This window comes from Xiphophorus hellerii, chromosome 1 (genome assembly GCF_003331165.1).
Source record: "Xiphophorus hellerii strain 12219 chromosome 1, Xiphophorus_hellerii-4.1, whole genome shotgun sequence".
NCBI lineage: Eukaryota > Metazoa > Chordata > Actinopteri > Cyprinodontiformes > Poeciliidae > Xiphophorus > Xiphophorus hellerii.
The window spans coordinates 8064708-8089328 of NC_045672.1; the positions used below are offsets into that span (position 1 = coordinate 8064708).

Sequence of the window (24621 nt, forward strand, 5' to 3'; positions counted from 1 at the left end):
GCACAACAAAAATGATCTTTATGACACTTTAATCCAATTTGCATAATCATTTGGAAGACGGTGTAGGACCACATATCCAAGTGACTTGGATGGCATTTTTAAAAATCTGATCTGTGTTATTTAGACCGTCATGAAAAGAATGGATACAAGGTGCGTAAGGGCAAAAAATTAGGATTCAGGTCTCTTCAGGCTGCAGAGTGAACATAGTGAAAATCTCACTTCATTCCCACTTCTTAGATTATTTTATTTGGGGGAAAAAAGCAAAAACTATGTCACTCCCCTTTCATAATTTTGCACAGCTTTGTGTTGATCTGTCACATAACACAACATATCACATCCTAATTAAATACACTGGAATGTTTGGTTGTAATGTGGCAAAATATTTAAGGAGTATGAAAATCCACACAACATTGCTGCATTAATCTGTGGGCGAGTTAGAATTGATGCATTGTGACAGAATTGATTTGTCATTAATTTACAGTGTAAAATGAACATGTCACATGATATAAACGTTTAGAATGAAAAGTAGCAGGAGGGGGATCTTATTTAGTTTTCCTCTTCTCTCAAAAATCAATTTGTTATACCATAAGCATCAATCGACCGTCCATACAGATACCTCTTTAAACACAAAACAGGCAATGTATATAAAAATAACAAAAAAGTAGATACATTATTTTTGTAATGATATAACACTACTGAGTCAATATACTTCATCACATATTGATCACATTTTATATTTTATTATTTTCTTAAAAGTAAAAATTGATCTACTCTCTTTGGTTTCTTTAGACAGATTGTTCCACAGAATTGGTCCATAAACAGAAATACAATATTCCATTTGTTTTGTTCTGACGTTGGGTTTTTTAAAACCCAAACAATTAGAGCACACATTTCTTTCCGTCCTTTAAACTACTGGCCTTTTATCTGCATTGAGGAATTGATATTGTAGTTGGACATTTGTTTGATGGTTGAGGATAATCTCCCACATCCTGCCTAGACACCTTTCCACCTTATATATATTTTTTATATATTTCTTTCTTTTTGTCTTCTACAGAGAGACTTCAATTCACATAAGTCCTCCACAAAGTCCTACCTGTCAATTACATACCCATACATGGCATGTATGCTCTGTATTACAGAGACGCCATATTTCCTGTCAAATCAGGCAGAAGAGCACCTCTGTCATTGTCCCATCAGAGAAACCTATCGAGTAGTCGTCCCATCTGACAGGGGCTGACAGTGACAGGGGGCTGCTGAGGGATGTCAACAAAAGCCTTCACTTTTAGTGTCGTTCCATCAGCAGTCCTTTTCATTTGTCTTGGCTGTCACTGACTCATCTGCGCACTGCTTTGACTCATCGTACCAACCTCAATACTGTGCAACTTTTCTCTGATTAGAGGCTTGATACATGAAACTATTTGCATCGGTTATTTATGAATCTTTGGATTTATGCCTTTTCTGCTTGGAGCAATTACAATCAGAACCTCTAACTGACAGCACGTACACGTGGATCATTGACAGACGGGAAATTACACCAGACTCATATTCCCAAGTTAAATATTCAGACTGAGGGCTGAGTTTCATATGTCAAGTGCTTTCATGTTTCTGTAAACTCTTTTGAGTCTGAAAATGCATGTTTAGGTTGATAAAATGTCTCACCTTGAATGATTGATCACTCTGTCCAAAGTACTTGTGGTGCACTCCTTAATGACATGTTGCTATGCATTATTATGGAAGTTTGAACAGGAATGGGACGCAAAGATCCCAAAGACTAATTTGAGACATTTTTAGAGATTACCAACTGAAATGTTGTGCTTTTTTAAAACTTTCTCTTAATAATTTTGATATTTGTATGTATTCATAATTACATATTGATATGTAGTCATCATTAACATTGTATTGCAGAAATATATATATATTTTTACCTTCTCTTTAAATTTCAACCTCAATGTTATGCAATAGACTAACTAAATGTGTTAATCGGATTATAATAGTATCTGGAAAACACAAGATTTTAAAATTGTTCACAAGTAAAAATCTTAAAAGTGTGGAGGACATTAATATTCAGCGCCATTTAAGCATCTGTGCAATTGATTCGCTTCAGTGAAGAACTCAATAGACCTATGGTGATTCTGGAGTAGATAAATAATTATTCTTTGTGTAGAATAATTTCTCATCATAAAGCTAAATACAGAGCAATCCTGGAAGAAAACCTGTTGTTTGTTGTAAGACTTGAGACCTGGGTAGATATTCTCATTTCAGAAACAAACATCCCTAAACGTACACCAAACGCAACAATGAAGTTGCTCAGTTCAAGCGTATCCGTTGTTTAGAATTACACAGTCAAAGTCCAAACCTAATTTTAAAATATGGGGAATGACTTGGAAATTTGCTCCCCAATCCAATCTGTCTGATACTGTGTGTTGAATGAAATGAAATGTCAGTATTACAGCAGAGAGGTACATTGTAAAAGACTTGCAGTTGTAATTTCAACAAAAAGTGGTTCCACAAAATCCAGACTCAAGGTGGGCGAAGACAAATGTTTGTGAGTTTTCGTTTTTGTACAAATATGTTAAACATTCTCGCTCTCTTTTCACGTCACAAGAATATAGTGCTTTTTGTTGGTCAATCCAGTTCTTTGAAGTGGGTAAAAATGTGAATAGTTTTATAAGGTTGTGTTTTTCTGTAGCCTTTTACAAATATTGGTTTAAAGAAAAAGTCATTTCCGAGAACCAATGTGGAGTTCTGCAAATTCTTAGCCGTCCGCTGTATTACTGAGACTGTTCCAATTTGTTGGTTTTGTGCAAATTAAAACTCATGATAAAGTTTAACGTCCTGGCCTTAGTTTTACACTAGGACCAAAGCAAAATGCCTATAAAAAGTATGACTAATGCAAAAAATCTTGAAGCTTGGTACAATAAATTCCATAGATGTGTTATTTGGTATAAACCTATTATACAGCTCAAAGAAAACCCATTTCCTTGTTGTTGTGAGCGCAGTCAGGCTTGGATTCCATAAAGGCTCGCAATTTAATCACATCCTCACTGCAGGCAAGGTGAGAAATTTTGATTCTGGTATTGTTAAAGTATAACAGCAAATGTTTAAAGCCTGTGGGTAAGTTACAGTATTCTCACATAAAAAGCTGAAGACAGTGCAACAAAACACAGTATGGATTTCTATCTCAGATTTAATGACGCGCTGGTAAGAAAGCTGATTTAATTCTTCGACTTCTTTTTCAAAGCATTCTGGAGTGCTACCTGAACCCACACACTCAAGCTTACAATTAATTGCAGATCTGTGTCCTTCTCTGTTGAGTGGGGCGAGGGTGGGTTAGCTACCTCATAATTATGACAAACAGGTATGGCAGGCATTAGTTGTTACTGTGCAGCAGTATCACTGAGACAAGTTAGGACGCTGCTGCCAAGCGTTGTAATTTTCTTCCTGTCTCAGGTTTTATGATTATCAATCGCATCTTTCAACAGGATGCATCTCCACTCTGAATCTGCTTTTACAATGGAGCATAGCGACCAATTGTTAACAAGCCTGTCTTTGGATTAACTTCCACTTTAAACTGTGATGTTCTAACCACCTGTTTAGTTTCAGTGCTGCTTCCTGCTTTACTTTTTTATTTTAAAAATAATTAAATATATTAAAGCATAAATCTTTTTCTATTCATCAGCTGAAGCAGCTGAGCTTTTTTCCTGAGTGTATTTTTTTTTTTCAACAATTCACTGCTTAAAGTTGCTTTTTGCAAGCTCACTGGGAGTCTTTTTGGGTAAAACTTAATATTGAAGTGTTGCATTGAAAATTTGCAACAGTGTGTGAAATTGCACTCAGAGGGAGGCGTTTGTGTAAAAAGCAATACAAACCGCTGGGATTTTCTTAGTCTCAAAGGCCTCTTTTTCCTAAATGTGATTCTTTCAAAACAAAGGAAGGATTTCATTTGTATGAACTTGAATGGAGGTATATTTATGCACCGGCTTCTGAACACTACTTCCTCTTTTCCGTTGCACAAAAGCTTCCTGTGATACGATTTTAAAGCCATTTTTATTTAATGTTTTTTCCTTAGAACTCTCTTTTATAAACCATTTTCTGAAATACAGTTTACTCTTAGTAGTATATGCTATTTTTTTTATATAGTTTTTGTCAAAAATAACTTTTTTATAACTCGGGAATCCATCACATCTGATTACAACCTATTTTTACATGTTTTAAAATATTTCACATATTTTTGTTCTTTTCACAGAATACCAGGAGCAGGAGTTGAAAGTGACTGGCCTCGCAACATCTATGTTACCTTCCAGTTTTATCGCTTTCCCCCTGTCACCTCACAGCAACTTAAGCTGTTGACCAGCGATAAGGTTCGACCCAAAGCTAATGAGGCACTTCCTTGTGTCTTAGCCACTATCAACAAAGACGGATCTGTTAATACTGGTGAGACTAAAAGGCTGAAAACGTGATTTATTCTTCCTCACTGTTGTTTGCATGTATTTTTATGGAGGTCTTTCAGGTCAAGATTGGCGTTTTTGATTTTATAGTTTTTGTCAAAATATCTTTGACAAAAGACTATCACTTTTTTGTGATAGTGCTTTTCATGATGTAAATACTGGCTGTTTTACCTTACCATCAAAAATCTCCCCGTCCCTGCTCATAATAGGTCAAACCCTTTTGCAATCCCTGACAATGACTAAAAGATTACCATCTCCACTTTCCTTGTTACCATTGTGCATTAATATCCTCGAACCATGTTCAATGGTGCTTCGAGGTTATGCAATGCTCCAACACTTCTCCTTCAGTCAGCTGAGTGAAGTCTGAGTCTATTCATGTAGTAGCTAATGAAATGGATGAGATGTTACAGCTTCTTACAGAGTGTGATATTGAGCACACAAATGACCCTCCCCCACCCCTTTCCACATTACCCTCAAACTCATACACCTACCGATGTCTTCATTCCCAAGACACTCTCCAGTCCAGCTCTGTCAATATTTCCCTGTCTATTTATATTCACCTGATCATCTACAGACAAAAGCTCGCCTTCAGAGCCTTTTCTTCCTTGTCTTAGGAAATAACCTAAAATAACCAAAGGTTATGATTTAACAAGATCCTAATTTGTTTTTTAATTTGTTAATTTGTCCTCAGATGTCGATTTCTGATATCTTTGTTCTTAGCTGCTTTACTTTATTGGCTGCAAAAATAACTTTTTATTTAAAAACGGCTGAGCCTAACTGTAATAAACAAATGTATATAAGATTCTGGAAAATGACAGAATAAAATGAAAATATTGCAATGTTCTTTGTAGATCTGATGCCTTTGAGTAAACTACACAAGCAACTGAGAAAAGAATTCACAAAAAGACATTATAGAAAATCTTACACTCTTTCTTTTATGTTTAGTGATTTTTCCTGACTCGCTAGCCAGAGGGATTCCTGCGTAAAGCCCAGTCCATCTGGAGTCCGGAGCTTTGTGTTCAGAGATACTAGTCCCTCTGGATTTTGTTTGGAAAGCTGTCAGAATTGAATTGGACATCTAAACCAACTTTTAGTCATTTAAAGTTTTCAGAAAAAGAAACTAAAACCACAAATTGGTTACTCATTACTTAAAAATGAAAACTTTAAGCATTATTACCTGCAATTGATTGCTCAAATGCAGGTATGTTCATCCCTAAATCATTTATAAACTTGATCCCTAAATTACTTTTTGTACACTAATAGTGTATATAAATGTCCCAAATGAAGCTGCTGTACTTCACCGGTTATGATCTGCCAATTTTACACATTGGCAGTATAATTGAGATTCTTCTCTAAGACCTCTAATATTGAGTTTTTGATTTTGTATCCTTTTATGCAATGTTATCTGCTGTTGTTTCCAGGACTTTTTTTTACTGAGATCAAGTTTTTTTATTTATTTATTTTTACAAAACCTTTTTATTTTTATAAAAGCTTTTATTCAGTCAATTGCTGACAGCAAACAGACATATAGTTAGTTCTCAAAATAGCCATAAGTAATCCCCTGCTGAAATGATTCCTCCTTATTTGACAAATCACTTACTGCACACGATATCAGTCATTATTCAGTATATTAGATTATATAAAAAAATCTATATTTGAATTATCTTTAAGAAAATAACACAATAAATAACATAATTCATAACATAATTCATTTTCTCACTAATTTACCTAATTTTTTATTCATGTTGAAATTTCTGTGAAAGATTACAATTTAAAGTTAGGCTTATGGATAAGGATTTATATTCATAACCTAGACAATTCTGTTTTTTAGGTATACTACATTGCATGCACCACGGTTTGTGAACACCTGTGGAATTCAGCGTCCAAAGACTGAATGCATTTCTTTCAACTGTTATATGCGAAAGAGAAATATTTAGAGTGAGATGAGAAGAGAATTGGAAGAATACTGGATCAAAGTTTTCTTCTTTTAGTTCTATATTTAAAAGGTATTCAAGTTGAAATCACATGTCAAACTCAAAAGAAAGAACATGACAGAAGCAATCAAACTTCAAATGATTCCTAGAATTGAGCTGGTTCGACTTGGAGAAAACTGTCTGACTGTGAAAAATACAAGGATTTCAAACAAGGCAGCAAATTGCTGAGATGTTTCTGACTCCTTCACGGATTCAGATTAGAGATTAGAGTTGAGATATCAGCCTCGACATTTTGCATCATTGACCCTCTTGTCTTTAAAATAGCTCTTACCTTCTGGAGCATAGAATGAATCCTCGAATCATGTCTTGTGATATGGTACTATCAGTCGAAGGTAAAACCAAAAGCAGCTTTGAAAAAACGGTTTCATTTATTTTGAGAAAAAAAACTATTTAAGCCAATGTAACCCCTTTGTAAAAAAAGTATTCACTCCCTTTGTTATGTCATGAATGAACTATGAGGAGCCACATTTATTTGGAAACCTAAATTTAATTTCTCAATACTTCCAAACTCGTTGTGTTGGGTCTATTTTAGTTCCTAACCTGCAAGGAATCAACCAAAAACACAAATTGCTTTTCTGCAGAAGAGGGGAGCAGAGCCAGACGCAGAGAACCGCCGTTAAACACTGTCTGGGGTCAACTCTTCGTCCCCAATTGCCTTTTATTATGATTACAAGGAAGGAGGTTGGGCTTTTTCACACAGTCACACAAAGAATTGATCAAAGACCTTTACTACAGGATGTTCTGGAACCTTCTGTGGACATGCCCTTACAAGGCACGAGGCTGACCATTACCAATCAGTTTCACAGGCAGCTGATAACACAGGAATCTGTAAACGTTTCTAGCCTCCAGGCAAACATCCTAAAAACAGTTCATAGTGTACAAAAGAAAGAAGTCAAGTAAACAACACACAAAATAATAATATGAAAACATAACCTTTCAAATAAACTCATAAGTAAATGAACTTAGATAATTTTTCTAACACGTTGAATCAAGAAAGTACTTAAAAGAACCAGACAACATGAAGGAGGTTGAAAGATCTCAAAAGGCAAAACAAGATGCTTCGACTTCAGGAAATTTAAGAAGGAATGAGAAACAAATTAGCTGACAACCAATCAAAATTATTCCAAGAGCACATTGACTCACTCAGGCCACAAGAGACATAAAAGTATTGCAGGTCTCAGTGTAGTTAATGTTACTGTTCATAATTGAACAACAATAAACAGAAAGAGCAAAGACTGGATCCATGCCAAGTTTACTTCTGAATTCAAAGGCGTGTCTTAGATTTACCAATAAGTCTCCATAAACTGTTGTGAAAATATGGACTGAGAAAAATTTGACCATATCATCACATCTGGTGTAAATGTAGCAAAGCATCTCATAAAACGAGCATCAACAGTTGAACACTGTTGTGCTTGTAAGCTTAAAGCACGACAGAGTTAGACAGCAAGTCAAATAGCCAAAGCACACTGGCAAATCTAAACCTCTGAATAGCTGCAAAAAAACAACAAACATCATCGTTTTGGTGCGGTCTATTCGAAGTCTTAATTTAAATCCAATTGAGATGCTATGAAATGACCATAAAGAGGTTGTTCATCCTCAAACCCTGCAATGTGGCTGAATTTTAAATATTCTGCAAAGAATTACTCCACAGCGATGTGAAACACTCATTGGCAGTTATCATAAAAGTTTGATGGCCCGTGCTGCTGCTAAAGGTGGCACAGCCAGTGTTTAGCTTTAGGTGGCAGCTACTACTGGCCGGGTTGGTTTGGACAGCTTTTTATCTTTATTAATGAAATAATTTAAAAATGGCATTTTGTTTTTAATTTGGTTAACTTTATGTGATATAAAATTTGGTTTGATGATATAAGACACTAAAATGGCGGCTATTTTGCAGCTTATCACTTTTGCTTCCCACAGTTTCTACTGTGTTCCCTCAGAGCTGTTTAAAGTCTAAGTGTGTTAAAAAGTTTGCAGCCACTGTTGAGTAACAATCCCATTATGGTGTTTGCTTGGCCCAAAATAATATATGTCGTGTTGGTAGGTAATAAAAACATTGACCATCTAGGCTTCATAGTTCTCAAGCTGACCATTTAAATGATCAATGCTTTTTAACTTCTCATAGTGTACATGCATATTATTTTGGATTCATTTAGATCACAGGACACAATGTTAAATAAATAATTTGCAACAACTGGAAATGAAATTTTGTTACAGTAATATATTATAAACTGTACCCAGATAGACTGATGTATAAAGGGTTTTATTTCAGAGGTAGAAATAAAAGGATTCCTCAGCATGTCCCGATAGCTGATTTTGTCTGATCTTGAAGGCGTGTTTGGAGCTTTTTGCTTCTTTCTTGTTTCCCCTTGTGGGAAATTCAGATTGAAACAAAGCCAGTTTGAGCCACAGACAATGTACCAACTAAAGAGGCATTATATATAACCAGCTGGCCTTGTGTGTACATGTGCTGTACACACAAGGCCAGTTTGTGACACGAACAGATTTGTGTCACAGACGAAATGAAAATCCACAACAGTATTTGTTTTTTTCTCTTAGGATTTGTAAAACTGTGAGATGTGTGTACATATTCATTAAAAAGAACAAATTTTTACTAATTGAAACCAAACATTAGATGATCTGTTCTGTAATAGATAAGTTGGTCTTGTTGGAAAAACAAGGTTTTTTGGTCAAAGGGTAACTTAGACATCAGTAATAACTGATACCATCTAAAATGCAGTAAAATCAGAATCCTGCAGATGGTTGCTTTTATGGTTCTGCTTTCTATCTAAGCTTAAAACTGCCTCACCTTTGTAAAAGTGGAAATGTGATAAATCTTTAGTTGCAACTGCAATGGGGTGAAACAGACCCGTTTTTATGTCTTGAAGTTTTAGTGTTCTTTCTATTTTTCTGGTTTAGCTTTGTCACAACAGTTATTTAAAATGGATATTTGGTTGCAAGAACTGAAAGCTTGATTTGTTGTTTGGTATTCACTCCACTAAGTCAATGCTTTAGCTCCTTCAGCAGGAATTAGAGCGATAAGGCTCCTGTGTTATTCTTCTATAAATTTTGCAGATCTTGCCTTAGGATTTTTGGATGCTGTTTAAAGCAAACCTGCTTCATATTCTTCACACTGAAGAGTTAATGTGGAGCTAAATGTGCTTAAACTAGATGCTTTCAAGGTGTGTTCTCATAAACCTCTTGGATGTTGATTTAGTTGTGTGTTCATCAGGGTTATTATCATATTGAAAAATTTCATCTCTGCCTAATTGTTTTTTTGGAAGACTGAAGCATGTTTTTCTTTCATTCAATAACTTGTTTGGATTTAATTTCTATTTTCCTGGTGATGGCAAACATAGCTGTAAGAGATGATATCTCTTGTGTGATATTAAAAGACTGGTCTGTTTGATCTGAAATTGAAGCCAGTCTTGTCCAGTTTTAAAATATTTGCTTTAGTACTGACACCTGCTAAAAGCTAAAGGATTTTCTGTATTTCCCCCAAACTGTTCCTACATTCTTGTCTCATTTTGTTTGATCAAGTACCATGGAGACTCATCTTATACTGAATGAGTTGTTATATAAATTAAGATGCATCTGATATCCCTAAATCAAAGCCTTCTGTAGAAGTCACATATAAATCTCAAAACTTAGGAATATCATAAAAAAAACTTTTTTTTGTTACTCATTTCAGAAAATTAAGCTCATATCTTATGCAGATTAATTCTACATAGTGAAATATTTTTGGTATAATATGAAGGTTTCATAAGAAAACTTTTTTATTTGAATGCCTGAATGACATTAAAATAAAAATACCTCTAAGCCATTTTTATTTTTAATGCCTCAGATGTAGCAAAAGCCAGTATTTCAGAAAATTTGAATCTTAAATAAAATCAATAAAAATGATATTTGAGCTAAAATGTCAGACTTCTAGAAAGTGTGTTCATTTCTATGAACACAATTTGGTTGGACCTCTTTTTGCATGAATTACTGAATAATCTAAGTGATTTTGAAAAGAAAGTCTTAAGAAATCACTTGAAACAGGACAAACCTGCAAGAAAAGTTGTAAGAGGCTGCAAAAGATGGGAGACTTTACAACAGGACAAGAATCCTGAACAACTGTAACTAAGCATAATAATTTAAATCTAAGAATATTCATGTGTAAGAAACGCCCAGTTAAAATCCAGACCAAAATCCATCTTACAAAACTGTAGGAAGGCTTGGAAATGTATTAAAAGAGTCATTTCTAAACTCTTTTAATCATAGCTAATGCTTTGTGTCGGTCTATTGCATGAAACCTCTATAAAATACATCAAAATTTGTGGTTTGAATGTGAAAAACTATTAGTTTCTGAGGTATATGCTTTTGGGGTTTCTGGTTCAGAAGTTGCAGATTCTTTTTAGTGACATGTTAAATGAATTTGCTAAAACAAAAGAAAATAAATAAAAAGTTACTCTTAAGAGTTCAAAATAACCTTTTTCAAGGTTTTAACTTTTATCCAAGCCATTTTGAGGGCAATTTTCAAATATTTTCATATTTTTACAAATAAAATCCTAAAGCATATCGGTCCAAAGCAATAAGACTAAAAAAGTACCTCTTGTTAAAGCAGTGTACACTTTTCCTTGCCTCTGCATGTTTCTAGGCTTAGCCTGGGCCTTGCTTTATGCTGGGGCTTGCATCAGTCTCAAGAACTCTAAATACGCACTCTGCATCCACGCTGTTTTCTTAGCCTGGAGCCTTCACCGTCTTGTTAGGCTTGTTGATCCCCAGCAGGATTTTCAACCCAGGCGAGCGTGCTGTGCAAACACCAAACAGGCCATCCAGGTTAGGGGGACGTCTGCTGGGTGCCGCTCTTTGTCGGCAGACCTTGCTGCACACATGCAACCCCCTGGGCCAGATCTGTCAGCTCTTCCTGTTTCTGAGCAGAGACACAGCTCATCCTGTCTCACTCTCACACTCTCCCTCTGCGATCTTATTGCTACTCGTTTACACCACACAAACCAAGAGCATTCTGGGAGAATTATTACTCCAAGTGGAGAGAGAGAGGTGCCAGGTGGTTCGGTGAGAAAAATGTGGATTGGAGGAATGAAGAAAGGAAATGGTCTAAAGGAGCAAGATTTTATGTAATAATATTATCTACCTTGTAAAAAATTCATAATCCTCTTAGCAAATTTATTTTGTAAAAAAACAAGATGGCTCTTGTGCACTGTTGGGTTATTACCAGCTGTATTTAGCTGCATCTAAACCCAACGTTTATATCATCACAACCTTAATTCAACAGTTGCTGTCTCAAAACGAATTAAATCAAGTCTGAGTAGTTTCTTTCTGAGGGGACAGAACATAACTATAACTTTTGTTATTGTAGCTAAAAACCCAATGATACATGTGAATGAGATTACACAGTCATGTTCACGAGGGGCATGACATTGATATTCTTTTCTCTGACAAATTATACCATCTAAAAAGATAAAGAAACATTTGAGCTTTTTTAACTCCAGAAACTGTTATCAATTTAAATTTACATTGTTTTGTTGAGTGGTGTATCTCGATTAAAAATAACTATTTCCTTGAAGACTTACTGAGCCATCCTGTCTTGCACTTTAATGCTAAGCAATTGGTTTCAGTGTGGCAAACTCTGTAGAGGAAGCCCTTCCGTCCCTCTTCCTCATGGGTTGTTATTATTACTCCCCTCTGTAGGAGTGAAGACATTTCAAGGCTCACAGCTGAACCGTAACCCACTAAATGTGCTCTCTAACAAGGGAGACATCGCTCTGCAGAAACACATGCAGGAGGGTCCTTGCAGAGAGCTTTCTGAGGGCTCTGGAGAGAAGCACTTTCTGTTCTTTTTGTAATTTTGTGGAGGAGAAATAGAACATTCTTGTCTAGTACCTTAAATGCATACTCTATGTGCTGTAGGTAAATATAAGAAATCCAATTCAAGTATCTAGAAACTTGTAAAGGAGAGTAAATTCTATCAAATGTTTTTTTTTTTTCATGCCTGAAAAAAAAATAGAAAATGAAAATGGTTGGGATTTTGATTCTGTATCACCCAGGAAAGAAGCTGCATCTCATATTAGACTTTTTTTCCTATAGACACCTTTGCTACACTGACACTTACATTTTGTTACACAGAATCTTGCGCAACATGAGTTTCAAGCATGAAAGCTCTGTCTTTATTAAGATCACTTTAAGTCTCATTGTCATCATAAATAGAGTTGCAATTCCCATGCTGTGTTACAGAGAGAAGTTGCTCTTAAGTAGGATTTTGCTAATATTAAGCAAAGACAAGATGATTTAAAGTTTATATTAGCATACTATCAGCGATAAGCAGGATTATGAATTCCCTGGAGCAAATCTCTCCAACTTTGGTCCACTGATTCATATATAAGCACCTCATTGATACTACATAAAACTAACTTTGCTTTCTTCCCCACAGTAACAACTGAGAATCTTAATTTACAGAAATCACAAGACACTCAACCGAGTAGTACGAGACATTTTTAAGTTTTCATTGTTAGATTAGGTTAGTGGAAATCTACTGTTCTGAGATAACCAAGCAAAGCCCCTATGGAGCTCTTTCCTGGATAAGTGATTGTGAGGAGTACAAACATGATAGTAACAGGGAAAATAAGCAAAGAATGGAAAATATTCTTTTGAGTTTGTGGAGCTTTCTGGTCTCTTTAACTGAATGGGCTTCTTACCAAAGCTCCTCATTACATCACGTCTATTCAGCCGGTGGCTCCACTGTACTTTTATCCCGAGGGAGTAAAGGCAATGTCGAGGCTTTTAATCGGGGCTGGAGGGAAGCTCTGGGCAAGAATTCTGATCATCCAGTTACCTCCTAGCCTCTCGCTCAAACCTTTGATACAGTCGTGCATAATACTAACACACAGGTTAGTTTGGGGTTGTGGCAATATGCATCCTGTACCAGCTCAGCCTGTTGTACAGGTCCATTAATGCATGTTGGGTTTTTTCCCCCTGCTTTTCTGCTTAAGGTATTCACAGTTTGCATGCAGGATTTTACTCTGAAGACATTCTAAGTAAACTATTCTTTAGCTTTCTGAACGGCTACAGTCTAGATGTTTAACACTTTGTTAGACAGAAAGGAAACTTTCATTTCTGAGTCATGAATATCTACTCGCCTTTGAAACGTTCAGTTTAGATTTCTTAGATGAAGATACGGCTTAATCAAACAGTTTATAAAGTCACTCTTGAGGTTTTTCTGAAATTGTAAGCAGCTTTTGTCGTCTTGAATTGTCGTAACCTTCAGGGGTGGCTGACATTGTGGAATGGCTCTGTGCTCCCAGGTTTCTGTTCTCGGTTATGAAGCCTGGTGACTCTCAGTTACCAGCTCAGTGGCATCCATAAGGTTGACAGCTGAGTTGCCTCTTAATTTTTCTTTTCTCAAATTTAATGTCACCATTGTGGTAGGAAAGGGGTAATATAAATATTTATGATCATGCATCAAATATACACCTTCATGTTAGTGAGGGGGACTTCCAGGTTCACACATCCATGTCAACACGTTAGCCAAAAAAGTTCAGTAAACCCAGCAATACTGTGCAATTTTGATTACAAAGAAGACAATTTGGTAGTGTGTCCTACATACATACTGTATGTTGATAATTAGAAAAGAACACGTTTATCTGGGTCTTCAAATAGACTTTTTATGAAGTGTTTTTCCTTCTTGTCAAGGTTCTCCAGGCCTGCAGATTCAGTTCAGAGTTGATGACGATTTCTTGAGGCCAAGAGAAAAGCGCTGGTTCCTCCGCCACCTGGCCCTCCATACCATGCACATCGATGTTTGGGACAGTGAGTCATTGCTCCTCATTGGTTCTACCGCCATAGAGCTCAAGGTAAATAACTGAAGGTTGGATGTCAGACTAATAGCTATTAGAGACACATTTATCAATTTTTTTATGGTCCAGTTCTAATAAACAAAGAGAAATGACTAGTGGGTTGAATTTCTTTTCCTTGATCATCACATGGTTGTGAGAGAGAAGTCACTATAAGAACAAGATTTTACTATGTTAAATCAAACTAAATGATTTTGAGTTCACAGTTTAACCTCTTGACATCCTATTGTAGCAATTAGTGTGGTTTGACACGTTTTCGTTGCTAAAACACTAGTTTTAGTTTCTGTGCATATTTCTGAGACTGTACATCATAACTTTAGGTCTGAGATTTCTAAAACACTGTTATTTTATTATTATTTATTTATTAATCTCATTTTAAGGCCAAAGTGTTCTGAAACTGGCAGGTTAAAATCTCAAACAAATAAAGATAAACTTCCCTGTACTCTCTTCCTGTTATTTGCTTTAAGTGTTGCTCTCTTGATCTGTCACAACCTGAACAGACTGCAGACATAATTTACAGAATACATTTTCCTTTTAAATGGGTTCCTCTGACCTCAGTTTGAAATTTATTACATATACTTCAGATATTGTTGACCCTTATTTTTTTTAGCCAACAATAACAACATATCATAAAGCCTCGTAATACTGACATATGGCATATTCAAATAGGAAACTCAAACAAGTATATCAATTTTCAATAGTGTTTACTGTCTGGATTGCTACAAGAAAGCTCTTGCCACTTTCTTTAGTGGCAAGAACTAAACAGAAAACTACATTTCATTTTAACTCTTTGTTTATGGTCACAAGCACTACAACTATGTATTAACAAGATGGAAAGTACCAAAATATCTGCTATTCGTTGGTCAATTGTCTATGAATAAACATGCTACTTCATAATGCTGCTCCGGTTCCCTGTGATAGTGGATTAGATCAACACATTTTTTGGCCTTTAAACCCGTTCAAAAAGTAGAAGACACGTGTATCAGACAGATACGCTCTTGTGGACCTCAGTCAGGCTGAATTATGCAAAACTCTTCATCACACAGATCTATTAGAGGAGTTCAGAAGCGCGTGGGGCTGTTTCACCCTAGCTTCATCAATCTAGTTTCATCATCCAAATTGAGAAGTTTTTCTTTCTTTCATTGGTTGGTTTGTTTGTTGGTAAATTCTTTCTTTCTTTGTTTGTCTTTTTTTATTTTCTTTCTGTCTTTCTTTCACATGCTATGTACAACTTTGATTCCTGTTAATTTGTACGTTTTCCCTCCCCAGTGCTTGCTGCGTCAGGGGAAGCCCGCCGTCCAGGCTCTTCATGAGTTGGAGATCCTGACCACAGATTATGTGGAAGAGGATACTTTACTGCCTGACGCAGATCAGCATCTGCGTTCAACATCCACCGCGATGACAGTTTACACCATTGCCAGAGGACGGCTCCACATACGAACGGGCAGCATAGGCAAGTACAGAAAAACTTTTACTTCCCATTCAGAACTCAGATTGTTGGTGTAATCATTGACACCTTTACAATTAAATGTCTACATCAAATGGGACTATTTTGTAATGTAATCAGAGGTGTCTGAAATTTTTATTTGGGCCAAAGTTGTCGAGTCAAAAGTAATATAACTTTGAAAAAAATGCAAAAAAGCCTATCTTGATTCCTTTTTAGTTGTTTTTTGATTGACTAAACATTGTATATTTTAACAAAAATAATGAACTAGTCAGATTAATGGGAAAGTAATGATTAACTTTAGATTTAGGAAGGAAGTGTTGAGTTGGCCTGCTTAAATAAGGCAAGCCAAATCAACACTCTTATCTCCTTGTGAAGATGAAATTTTTTTAATCACATCTACCCACTTTTTCAAGAAAAAACTTACAAACAGGTTTTGTTACTGGTAGACTTGGGAGAGCCTGTCCAGACAGCCCAGAAGAGACTCTATAAGGAAGTCCAATAAGGAAAGCTCAATGCCTTTAGCCTCATAGTTTGGGATACACCAGAAAACTTGGGGTCTAATCTGGGCTGACATGTAATAATCCACAAAGGAAGGCAAGGCCATACCCCACCTCTGCTCCCTAGGCAGCTGCAGGGTTTAGTATTTCACTCTTGGACTTTTATTACTCCATATGAACTTTGAAAAATGTTTATCCCACTCCCTAAATTGTTTTGCTGGGACCTGCACAAGGAGTGCTGCGAAAATCTACATCAGTTTTGGGAGAACATTTATCTTTACTATTCAGATTCTGCTGCCAAGGTTGAGGGGAAGCAGGCTACAGATGTTCACTGTGGATTTTCTTATTTTTATCGTTTGTAGGTAATGTCATATGTGTACAATTTTTTATCATTAAAACATCTAAATGCTCTATTAGAGATTGGTTCCAGTTGAATCAGTGGCTACCCATGAATTGTTTTGAATGATCCAAAAAAAAAGTGATTTTTTTTTTTCTGGCTGTGTGTAAAAAGATGCATATCATTCTTCAAATGATCTCTGAATTTCTTCAAATTAGTTTCCTTAAACTTTTAACTGAAAAAAAAATCTAAATTTTACATTATTTCATAAAGCTATGTAATCAGTTTAAATTAGGTGAAAGCAGGACTGAGTCTGGTGATGCTATTTAAAAAAATGTTTTTAAAAAAAGTGTCCCACCTCACACTTTGTATTTAAAGCATGCTTTAAATACAAAGCTTCCTTGTATTTAATGTCGTCTGGATACAATTGTATCACTCAACACAGATGTTGGTGTCAGATATCGATGGGATTCAAGTGAAATTCAAAGATGTAGCATCATGACCTTAAAGACTTCATCCTCAAATGTCTTTTCTGCCAACATCTTTGTGATTATTTTTGTAAACATTGCACTTTCATAACTTTATATGAGTATAAGAACAATTTTTTCTTTCTTCTCATCTACTGCTACTGATGCAAATAATAATGAAGAATACGGTTTAGGGAGAAAAAAAACATCTAATCTCCCAGGCAGATGTTTCATTGTGGATTTCTCCAACACTGACTTCTAAAGGAGACTAAACCTCCTTCTGTCTCAAAGGAACACAGGAAAGAAGCAGTTGTGTTTGCTGGCTTTTGAGCAAACATCCTTGTTCATTGCATCCCAAATCATCCTTTTACATCCAAAATGTGTGTGGGCATTAATTATTCAGGATATATTGGTTCTTTAGAGCTTGGGATTATGAATGAATGTTGTCTACTCTCGTTATTTGAGTGTATAGTTTTGAAGTGACAGTTAGTCTCCACCACTGGGAGGACAGAGGTGTAGAAACTTGTAAAGCAAACGGTGCCAAAGCAAAAAATATCTCACTTCGATAGTCCCTCTCTGTCTGGCAACTGAACGCTTTTCCTCTTCCCTTGCACTCATCCAATTTGGGCCTGGCACGCCCCTGCGGCGCAATGGCAGCTGACGATAGCTTCCTTGCCATTAATCAACTGCTGAAACGATATTCCACCTCATAAACAAGGCGTCCTTTTTCAGGTTGAAAAAACTCTTCCTACTGGCATTGTTGAAGCTTAATATGCCAGCAAGTTCTCATTGTGCTTATCACTGAAAGCAGGTTAAGAGTGGGTCGGGTAACGGGTTATTGGTTGGGATGGGGAGAGGGGTTTTTGTCTGACATGTAAATTCACATCAATGCTTAGATATCTATCAGGGCCGCCTGGCCGACAGTCGGAATAAATTTTGTGAGGGCATCGCTAGCGAGGTCTTTTATTTGTTTTTGCTTCCGTCTGCTGCTGCCTTTTTCATATATTCACATCTGTCTTCACTCTTCATCAGTGTCTTTTCTGTTTTCTTCTGTTTCTTTTTCCCCTTCCACAATTTCTTTTTTCTTACTGGTTAATACAGCTGTGAGATGTAACAGATTGAGTGAGTTATGAATATCAAACAATTTAAAGATCCCAAAAACTCATGGCTACACATACATACATGCAGACAAACATTGCCTTGCGTACTTTCAATATTGCTGTTTTTTTATGAAGTGTAAAGGAAGAGTTATGTATTTAGCATTTTTGTGAATAAAATTCTAAGAAGGTTTTTTGTTGCTCCCCTTTTAATCTGATAAGTCTCAGCAAAATCCAGGGTAAGCAATTGCCTTCAGATATCAGTTAAGTTGTCTATAGAATATTATGCAGCTGCAAACATACGTTCCAAATATTCTCAAAATTTCCACTACACATCATCCTGAACACACCATTCCAATCTTTAGACATGATGGTGGCAGCATAATTCTGAGGATTCTCATTATTAGCAGAAACAGGAAAATGTTTAAGGAATGAGGGATGGAGCTACATACAGAGCATTTTTGGAAAAAACTCTTTTGAAGGCTACAAAAAACTTGAAACTAAGGATGAGGTTCACCTTTCATAGGACAACAAACCCAAATATACAGCCAGACCTAAAGTGAAATGGTTTATATTTAAGCATAACCATGTCATAAGAATGGTCCAATCAAAGTCCAGACCTAGATCCAAATACATATTTGAGGCAAGACTTGAAAATGTATGCTCATACAGGCTTTCCATCAAATTTGCCTGAGCTTGAAATGCTGAAATGTCAGTATTCATTTCTAAACTTTACCTTAAAAACACTTTGTTTTGATCTACCAAGTAAATCCTGATGATGTAAATTGAAATCTTCTGTCGTAGCTAAACGAAGGGGGAAAACATTTTAAAAATTATAAATTTTTTTAGAAGCACAATGAACACAAATCATCAATCTCAACTGTTTTCTTGAGTTCAGTAGAAGGTTAAACAAAATCAAAAAGTTGGGCTGACCAAGCTGTGACTGATGATGTACAGATGCACCTTTGGGATTCCAGTTTAAACTGTGAGGTAAAGTCGGCTTTAAGGGATTTATCTCTATGAATGCAACAAGGGAGGAGTTGTGTGTTTGGTAGAAAGATGTGCTAAGTCAGAATGGTGAGTTGAACAGCTTAATGGTATGTCATAAATTCCTGAATATGTCCTTGAGCCTTTCTAAGGTCCAGTTTATAGAAAATGGTCCAATGTTTCTTCTGATAAACATCCCTGACATACTGAAGCCAGTTTTGATATGAGATATTTTCCAACAAATCAGCCTGCTTGATAACCTGCAGGGTTACTCAGCTTACTGCAGGAGCGGAGACCCCATTCCTCTCTGGCGCCCAAAGCTGATGGCTCTGGGAGGCGTGATAAATGGTGTATAAGGAGACCCAGGTGTGGCCAGAGCTGATGGTCTGTCCTACAAACCAGCTAAAGCTGGCTGACTTGTCTTTCAGATGTGCTATTCTCAAATGGTCATTTGTTTGGGGCTACAGCCAGCATGATTTTCTGCCGTTTCTCTCATTGATTAGCTGTCTGTCATCATGACTGGCAGGAATTTAACTTACATGACAGTGTAAAAGATCTATTTAATTGCATACCTGCTTATTAATCTCTTGTTAAATTGACAGCAGACAGCAGGGCAGCAACCCTATCCCATGGCAAAGAGGGATTTCACTCAAGCATAACATACAACGCTGCCTGGTTTTCTTGCCAATATTAGTAGAAAAAAAGTTGTAGACCAATACGGAGACATCTTTTAGATTTACTTTATGTTTTATTAAACACAGCTTCAGGTCAAAACCGAGTTTTTAAATCTTTCATTTGAAACAAGCAAAGATGTTGCAGCAGGGGTGTGCCTTGTTACCTTGTAAACTCGGCGCAAAAATTACACTCAAAATTTTCAACACCCTGTGTTTTGTACATGACAAACCTAACAGAGTGGAGGGACAGCAATTTAAACTCTCCCACTGAGCTAAAATAAAATGAATGCACATAAATAATGCACTCAAGTGACACAAAGATCACAAAAAGGAGTGAAACTGTATTAATTTATGAACATTTGCAAAAAACTGTTAGAAGGTTTTGTATCATGTACAAAGGAACTTTAAATGCCAAGTCAAAAAATCTTAAAAATGAAATCAATGCATATTTCATTTTCCCTGATCATTGCACTGCATCTATTAAATGTTTTTTCTTCACTCACCCACCTTAAATGAAGATGATTAGTGGTATTTCAAGCAATATTTAGAGGTGGGACTGTCTTGATTGACATGGTGATGGAAAGAAAATGCAAAACACTCAACCTTCCTCACGCCACACAAAGACCATCATGTCATGCTGATGGTAAGTTAATGGAAATACTGATTTGATCTGTTTTCTTCTTCACAGTTCTACAGTGTTATAAAATTGTCCCAAAATAGGATTTGCCACAGTTGTCTTTAGCAAACATTCTTTTTTCATTCACTGTGTTTCCAAAAGTTCCCGTCATGCCGATTTAAGCTTTTTATTTATTTATTTATTTCTTAAATTTGCAGTAAACACAACAATACAGATTGCTTAACTTAAATCAGACTTGAAAGAAATATTTTCCTTTGAAAAAGGAGAACTCAGCAGGAGAGCCGAGGCAATTAAATGCCTCATCTGTTGTACGAATGAAATTAATGCAGTGCAAACATTAGCTTTTTTCAATTACTGTTGGAGGCATTGTGGCCAGGATAAAAAAAAAAAAAAGATATTTTAAAACTATACAGATTAAATTACATAATCAACTTAATTTTTTTCTAAGCTATTAAAACTCTAAAAGCAACAGAGTGCTGACTACATACTAATATCTAATTTCCTGTTTTTGATTCATGGATTCATGTTTTATCTTTTTTTTTTCTTTTTTTTTCTCCGAAGAGTTTTTTTTTTTTTTTGCGGTGCTAGTGGCTCGTATTTTTGCGACAGTAGGCAGACAGGAAGGAGGGTGAGGAGAGGGGAGCGGGGGAAGACATGCGACGACATCCCGTCGCATGTCATCGAGTCGAACAAGCGACGTCCGCGTCGAGGACTAAGGCCTCCAAACGTGGGGCGTGCTAACCCCCTGCGCCACCACAGCACGCCCCCATGTTTTATCTTTAATGAAATTCATCAGCAGCATGAATTAAAAACAAAAGGCGAATTCCTATGATTCTGAGTGAAAAACTGCACATTTTTTAATCATCACAAAGTAGGACTCGCATGTAATTAATAAAAAGAAAATGTTATAAATTGTCACATCCATTTAGTCACACTACAATGCAGTAATTTTTTTAAAGGTAAAGGACCCAAAAGTAGCCGTACTGAATAATAGAGAGATTAAGTGAGAAACGCTTTGTTTTGTTGAAACATCTGCAGTCTTGAGCAAACAAGAAGGATTGCCAGACAATTGTCTGAGCAGACACAGAATGTTTAAGCTATAACAACTGCTGGCTTGCATTTTAAAACTAATTATTGAATCTACAAAACTGATTTTTATCCACAAAACCACAATGCACTCAATAAAGGCTGAGACAAAAAGCAGACATATTTAATAACAATGTTTGATGAGCAGATTTGCATTTGGTCAAAGGAGAATTATCCTAACATATAAACAGCTTCAGGAGTGGCGAGCGAATGATGAGTAATCTTTCAATCCATGATTTCATTGTTATTTAAAGCCCAAAGCTTTTTGAGAGATAATGTTGACTCAACAGTGGCTCATTAAAAATTATTAATCTATCGTTAGTTTCTAGACACATCTCTGTGTCCGAAATGTTTTCCAGGAACAATGATGGTTATTATCTACTCCCTTTTGATTTCACTGCATACAGTACAGACCAAAAGTTTGGACACACCTTCTAATTCAATGGGTTTTCTTTCTTTTCATGACTATTTATAAGGCAAGAAATCCCACTTATTAACCTGACAGGGCAACACCTATGAAGTGAAAACCATTTCAGGTGACTACCTCTTGAAGCTCATCAAGAAAATGCAGAGTGTGTGCAAAGTAGTAATCACAGCAAAAGGTTGCTACTTTGAAGAAACTAGAATATAAGGGCTATTTTCAGTTGTTTTACACTTTTTTGTTTAGTGCATATTTCCACATGTGTTATTCATAGTTTTGATGCCTTCAGTGTGAATCTACAATGTCAATAGTCATGAAAATAAAGGAAACTCATTGAATTAAAAGGTGTGTCCAAACTTTTGGTCTGTACTGTATATCAGGATAAAGTGAAATCAACTGTTTGATCAGAAGTATACTAAAATGCATTGAATTTGTCCCATGATGTTTCCTCTTTGGCGGATCATTAACACATCCTAATCCTTTGTGATCTAACATCAGTCAAATATTCAGATCATACTTTCGCAATAAACACACAAACACAAACCACCATTACAGATCATTTTGTCTTTTCACAGCAAACATCTTAATCCTTCAACACCATGGGTCTTCCTCAGCGTGGTATCTGCATCACATTCTGTTTAACGCATATCTCAGATCAGACTGACAGAATAGAATAGAAATATCCTTTATTGTCCCACAGTGGGGAAATGTTTGGTGTGACAGCAGCAAGCTGACAGGCAATCGAAGCATGTACATTCACACAAAACTAAAGATGTAAAATCTATGAAAACAAAAGAATAACACAATGTATTGTAAGGGCTAAATTAAAGCCCTAAATAGTGCTCATGTTGTTTAAAAATTACATACTCTGATCAAAAGGTATATGCAAAGCTTTACAAAATGTACATGCTTCTTTGTGAATTAAAAACTGTTTGCAACAAGTGGTAAAAACTGTGCAACAGCACAGATGTGCAAACAAGAGCGGAAATGTTATTGGAAAAGAGATAGCTGTGCAAATACCAGCAGGGATATCAACACCTATTGAGTTTGTTGGGAGCAGTGATATTATACAGTATAATATCACTGATATAAAGTATAATATAACTGCTATATTTCCTTTCTATTCTGCTGGGAGAAAGGATCTGCAACAACCCTCTTTTATGCACTTAGGATGCAGCAGTCTGTCACTGAAGGAGCTCTCCTCTTCAACAGCTTCATGCATAGTTTGTGACACTGGAGGGTGATATGATGTCTTTGCTGTATGTTCACTAGCTGACCCGTTCTGCTGCACAAGTGGCATGTAGTTTGTTTTTTAATGTTATGTTCTTTTATGATCGGTAATAATTGTTGTTGCCCGGCTTCCCGCTTTATCCGTCCCGGACTGCATTCTCAACTTATAACAAAAAGAAAGAAATAATTGACATACTCAGTAGTTTAAAAGCATAGTAAACAACAGTTGTATTTGGTTTATACTTCTGTTGTTTATTGCAGTCAAGTTGACAAGGCAGGTAAATATGCTGATAAACTATAATCAGAGGCAATTTCTTCAGGTCATCTTCCCAATATTTGACAGATGTAGAGACTGGTAAAGCAATATTATTCTGTTCAGCCATTTTCTTCTCTGCCAAAGTGACTGGTTGTTTAAATGTAAGAATGCTGGTACAGTTGTCAATAAAGTCCACTAAGAGCCTTATGGGATTGAGGAATAAGGTTGATAGTCCTCAAAGATTGATCAAAATGACATGACAAATTCAAATCCTTGTTAGTTTGATTGTTTCTCATTAATGTTGGTAAAAAAAAAAAATTTTTATTAACAAATTTAATGCCAAATTCAACCATAGACACAATTAACGTAGTTCTATAAAACTTCTGTGGGTCTTGTGGTAAACTCAGACTTTTGCATCTTATTTAAAGTTACTAAATGTACTTTCAGAAAATAGTCTGTGATTTTTAAAAACATGTTTATTTGTATGAAATAATATTGCTGACTTAGTTGAATCTGTGTTCTTTCAAAGTCCGATTTTCTCCACAACTAACACACAAAACGCGCAGAAGGACACACAAGCAGGAAGCGTATATCTGCTTTAGCACAGTGGAAATGGGCGATTAGAGCCTTCTGCAGACCTGACAGTGCTGCTCATCTGCAGCGGCCTGATAAGCCCTGAAGAAACTGACTTTTGCAGCTGGAGAGAGTAGAATCTTTTTTCCCAAATACTGCCACAACTGGGACAAAATATCAGTGAAATTTACCTGGCCGTTAGTTTGGCTATAGATGACAGCCCACATGAAGTATCTCTCTGTCATTAAAAGCTCTCACTGCTGGCACAATTACGCCAGACTATATCAGACTAGCCTTTAGCCTTAAGGTGAGGCTGAATCTGCTTATTTCGAAAGGTCAGTGGCCTGGAACAGCGAAGCAGAAGAAATCGAATACCGCAGGCTACTTTGAAACCCCCTTGGCGCTCGCTCTCATTTGTTCTGGAGGCCAGCAAATCAGTGGCTTGTTATGGCCTTAACCTCAAGAACTGCTAGCAGGGCAAATGAGGTGGGCAGGTCGGGCTATTGTCATGCGACAGCATCGGGCAGTTGATAAATTTGATAGACTTCAACCTCCTGAGTCTTTGTTCACTAATTTTCTTCTTCACACAGAGTGTGCAACACTCTCTCTATTGAAGTTTG

At 36.3% G+C, this 24621-nt stretch overlaps 1 protein-coding gene across 1 annotated transcript in view; it reads left to right on the top strand.

Annotated features, from left to right (window-relative positions):
- nphp4 (nephronophthisis 4) overlaps positions 1–24621 on the top strand; it is a 171423-nt gene that overhangs the window by 108661 nt on the left and 38141 nt on the right. Inside the window, exons 15-17 of the mRNA XM_032576022.1 lie at positions 4247–4434; positions 14132–14292; positions 15562–15745. Of these exons, the coding sequence (XP_032431913.1) occupies positions 4247–4434; positions 14132–14292; positions 15562–15745 (533 nt within the window). The remainder of the gene's footprint in view (positions 1–4246; positions 4435–14131; positions 14293–15561; positions 15746–24621) is intronic.